The 4,739-nt window shown below is 38.0% G+C and overlaps 1 protein-coding gene across 1 annotated transcript in view; it reads right to left on the reverse strand.

Moving 5' to 3' along the window:
- The window catches only part of LOC107655512 (arginyl-tRNA--protein transferase 1-like), a 112,483-nt gene extending 108,572 nt beyond the window's left edge, over window positions 1-3,911 (reverse strand). The window contains exon 1 of the mRNA XM_016443027.1: window positions 3,514-3,911. Coding sequence (XP_016298513.1) covers window positions 3,514-3,598 — 85 coding nt within the window. The 5' untranslated portion in view covers window positions 3,599-3,911. The remainder of the gene's footprint in view (window positions 1-3,513) is intronic.
- Window positions 3,912-4,739: the final 828 nt, after the last annotated feature.

Here is a 4,739-nt window from a genome sequence, read left to right on the forward strand (position 1 = left end):
TAGTTGCGGGGGGGGGGGGGGGGAAAGAAAAAGTTTGTAGGGTCCTATTGTTTAAAATGTTGAAATTGAGACTTTGGGACTTATTTTTTCACTGAAATAAATGTTTTTGTAATTACACAGAGAGTAAAGTACCGAAAAAGGGTACCATTGGGTACCGGCACCGAAATTCAGTGGTACCCAACCCTATAGGCCTCATTCATGAAACTTGCGTAAATATATGAGTAAATTCAGAGTAATTTGCGCGTAAAACTCTCCTCCGGATTCACAATCGCTTCGTAAACATCAGATTTGACAAATATTCGTAAATGGGGCGAGCGTGCACGCTCATTCATAATTACCATAATTCCCGCCCATGAATTCTGACTGACAACTATATGGGCATCACATTATAAAATGAAAATAAGGATTTCAACATGTCCTCTCAAAAGTGAATGAAAAGGAAAAATTTCTCAGACACAGAAATTGAAATTTTGTTATCGGAAGTGCATTCAAAACGCAGCATTTTATTTTCAAGTAGTGGAGTACGTCATGTCCTACATCATGTCCTAAAAAAGGAATCTTGGCAGCACATTACAGATGCTGTTAATGCAGTTTCATCTGTTAATCAACCAGTCATCATTCTCTGCAAGTAGGCTAAAAATGTTTCTCTAAAAAATGCGTCTTTTGTGTAGCGCTCTGTCTGCCAAATCTAGCAATAGCGCTAATATCAGCCATAGGAAATGTTTACTGTTATGCCTCATTCTGGCCATTTTATAGAAAAGTATTTCCATAATAATTAAGAGACTAATTGGTACATCCCTAACAAAAGTAGCTAATTAATTATTTGATAAAAGTCTTAAATTTGCAGATTATATTACTGCTGTACTGAATAATAGTAAAAAGGAAAACACAGTATACTGTGTATAATTACTGTATATTATTTTATCAAAATGCTGCGTGATACGTGATTATGTAAGATATAAATAGTTTTATAAACATGCAGTGCCATCAATGACGTTCGGATGATGTACAACCCATTTACGCGGGGCTGGGAGCAGGTGTAAATTTGTGTACCAACTAGCATTTGTAAAATACAAACACTTTCATGAATCCCAAAATTTACGTCAGAACAGCTTTACGAATGATTTACACAAAAATTCGTTCTGCTCGTGTTTCATGAATGAGGCCCAAAGTGTTTGGTCACATTTGACTGCCAAGGCGTATGAGAACTATGGAAGGCCGAAAAGACAGCTATTTCTTTAGACGTTACGTGTACAGACGATATAACACGTGTATTGTGTAATGTTTTGGCCAATGGCAAGGCCGAAGACTTGAACATTTGCATAAAATTAATTAAACACATAATAGTGACGTAAATATCTACCTAAGTACGTCATTAATGAATAATGCATATAAATGTGACGTGACATCGTACGTACCATAGTACGTGGTTGCATGTCAGCGCTATCTATGGTCACATGATAATGACATCGTGTTACGAATGAAGGAGGAGTAGGTATTTCAAAATACACGGGGCAGTGGAACCATGGAGTTAAGAAATTTTGTGAACAATTGCAAGCGAATTTTTCAGGAATGCGCTCACTTGTGTCTATCAGACAAATTAAATATATTATATACTTTATATAAATTAAATGTTATAAAAGATTATACACTGATAAATAAAAAAAATGCAGGGTTTGCAGTGCTAGTCGATGTGACTTTTATTTTGATACCGGAAATCTTGTGTTTACGCGTCTACACGCAATTACGTGTTTAGACGCAATTACGTGTCCACGCGTTATATCGTCTGTACACATAACGTCTAAAGAAATATCTGTCTTTACGGCCTTCCATAGAGAACCATAGACTGTAAAAAAAACATGGACGTAGTGTCTGTGACGTCACCCGTAGGATTCTAAAGAGCGTTTTTGAAGCTCAAAGTGGGCGGAGCCAGTCGTCGCCATCTTGGCAGCGCGTCACCGCGTGTCACTCCCGGATAATCAAAAATGGGCAAAGAGGCGGGAGCTGGTTGCTGAAACCACGCCCACCTAGCTCGACGGTGGTGACAGCAGCGGCAATCCACCTGCCAGTGGCCACGCCCTTAATTATGCAGAACTTTAAGGCTTAATATAATTTAAACGGATGAGTTATAAAAAAAATCACCCCCCTCACAGTCGTCATGAAGGGCAAAATTAGCTTTATAGACCAAAATCATTTTTTGAACCAGGCTGTAAACATGTTTTTTTCTGCTGTAAAGTTGGGCATTTTAACATGGGGAGTCTATGGGATTGACTCCCTTTTGCAGCCTGCCTCTAGCGGCCAGTTGACGAATTACAGTTTAAGTCACTTCCGTATTGGTTTCACGAGAGAGAGCGGGAGGTTGCCGCTTGATGAGAACATATTAATGCTCTCTTTATCACTCCCCAGAATAAAATTGTAAAGCGTAGTCAGCGTAGATATCGATGCACACTCAATGCACGTTATGTTTTAATAATTACTAGAAATTGCTGCAAATATAATGAAACTGCTGTCTGTCCCGATTAAACCCATTCAAACCATAGACTGTAAAAAAAGATGGACGATGCGTCTCCTATTCCTTCCACTATAGAAAAGTGAAACCAAAGCATCTCAGTATGGCCGCTGCCATCTTGAGTAAATGACGTCATTTGGAGCCAGAGTCTGCGCATTAGAGATTCGCTTGGAGCCAGAGTCTGCGCAGTAGTGTCGTGAGGTGGAGCCGCGGTATCAAACTCCTGCAGACCCAATTAACCATAATGACACGCCCCGTTTTTATAGCATCAAATTACTAGCTAAAATCAAACTTATCACAAAAACGAACAATTGAACATATATCAGCGTGATAACAACTACCTTCAATGACCCAAACCATCTTTCGGAAAATTGTATTGGAAGTGTAATTAATTTCTTTATTTTGACTCAAGTCCCATTCGTTTACATGGAGAGGGCGGGGTTTATGACCTGTACTGCAGCCAGCCACCAGGGGGCGATCAAAGAGCCCGCAGCTTCACTTTTCAGGACATGTGAGACACCCGATTCAAACAGACTCCCCTTGTCCAAATACACACACTTGTGGTCTTGGCCACTTGAGAGCGCGTGCGCGCGACAGGAAGTAAGTGCGCAAGACTGTCCCAGGTCTTAAAAACGCCAGAGCGCAGTGCCCTGACCGCAAGTGTCGGTATTTGGACAAGGCAACTGACAGCGCAGAGTTTTGTTTGGAACTATTGAGAGCTCCGTGAACCACGTGACCGCGTGGCGGCGAGATCAAAGCATGTTGCAACCCCGTTTTACATGACCTGGTCCTGGAAGCAAAGATTTACTGTACATTTCCTGTTGTGGTAAAAGCCCCCTAAAAAAGCAACAAAACATTTATGATTCAAAACTATCGTTTTGAACGCATACAAAATGTAACTTGCCTTGTTCATAAGCACAAAAAAGCACTGTACACGAAAGTGAGGATGTCACTGTGTGTTGTAATTTACTTGTGTTTACTTCATACCATGCAGCTTCACTTACCGTGTGAAGCTTTACCTCCTGCGTTTCCACAGTAGCCACAGCGATATCCACACTTTACACCTTTGACCTCCACTATGGAGTACATGGAGTACGTCTATTATAGCTAGTATATGCCATGCAAAACTATGTCTATGTAGTAATAAACAGGTACACAGTAAAATGCCCGTCTCCGACAACGTTGGCAGATTGTTCATGTGAAGACAGTGATGGCGCATCAAAACATCAGGCAGCATGCATGCTGATGTAGAGTGTGACTCACATTTGTGCGTGTTATAAGTTAAACTAAAATTATATAAATGAAAACGAAATATTCCTAAAGGACCGAAAACGCCGAGATACGACAGCTCTACAAAATAAGAACACGTTCGAAGGATTGAGATGTTTTCACAGCCACTAGAGGACAGTACACGCCCTGTTGTGGAAAGTATTATGGTTGAGACCCATTTTTGTACTTCTTTCGTTTTGTGTATAATACTTTGGCAATAATGTATGTAAACAAAATCGTCCCAATGAAGTACTTTCAATTATTAATAGCTGTGGAAAGAGACTTTTCCTCCTGTATTCACAACTTAAACAATAGATTACACGCTAATTTTATATTTATATTTATGCGCAACAACCACCACCAAGTGGCAACGTCGTTTGGTAAAGGAATTGCTTTTTATTTCTCCTCTTTCTTACTACTTGTTTCGCTTCTGTTTCAGTTTTTATAACCATATCTTACTGTGTCAGTAAGTTGTTGTTTTTTAGCATGTGTGTTTGGCAGTGTTATTTTTTAGGATTACTGATAAACTACTGTCGTTTGATTTGTATTATTTGTATTTGTTATTTATTTTAATTTTAGTTACATTATGTCTGAATTTATTATGTCTGTATAGGTATTTTATTCAGTTTTTAGTTTTATTTAATTTGAGTTATTTTAATACTTCAACAAACTAAATGGAAATGAAATAATATATATATTGAATTTATAAATGTGTATGTACATATACAGTATATATGTTGTGTGTGTGTGGTTGTACATACACATATATGTAGTTGGTTTTTTGGTGTTTGGCTTAGTGTTATGTTAGAATCATTATTATACTCTTATACCTTTTGTTCTTTAATATTTTGAATTGTTTTTAGCTTTATTTTTTTATTTTCATTTAAATGTTAAGTTTTGAAATTTTGTTGTATGCATTTGTCATTTTTATTTAATCTCTTTATTTTTAAAATGTGTATAG

Source organism: Sinocyclocheilus anshuiensis, unplaced genomic scaffold, assembly GCF_001515605.1.
Source record: "Sinocyclocheilus anshuiensis isolate Anshui unplaced genomic scaffold, SAMN03320099.WGS_v1.1 scaffold1463, whole genome shotgun sequence".
NCBI classification, from domain to species: Eukaryota; Metazoa; Chordata; class Actinopteri; order Cypriniformes; family Cyprinidae; genus Sinocyclocheilus; species Sinocyclocheilus anshuiensis.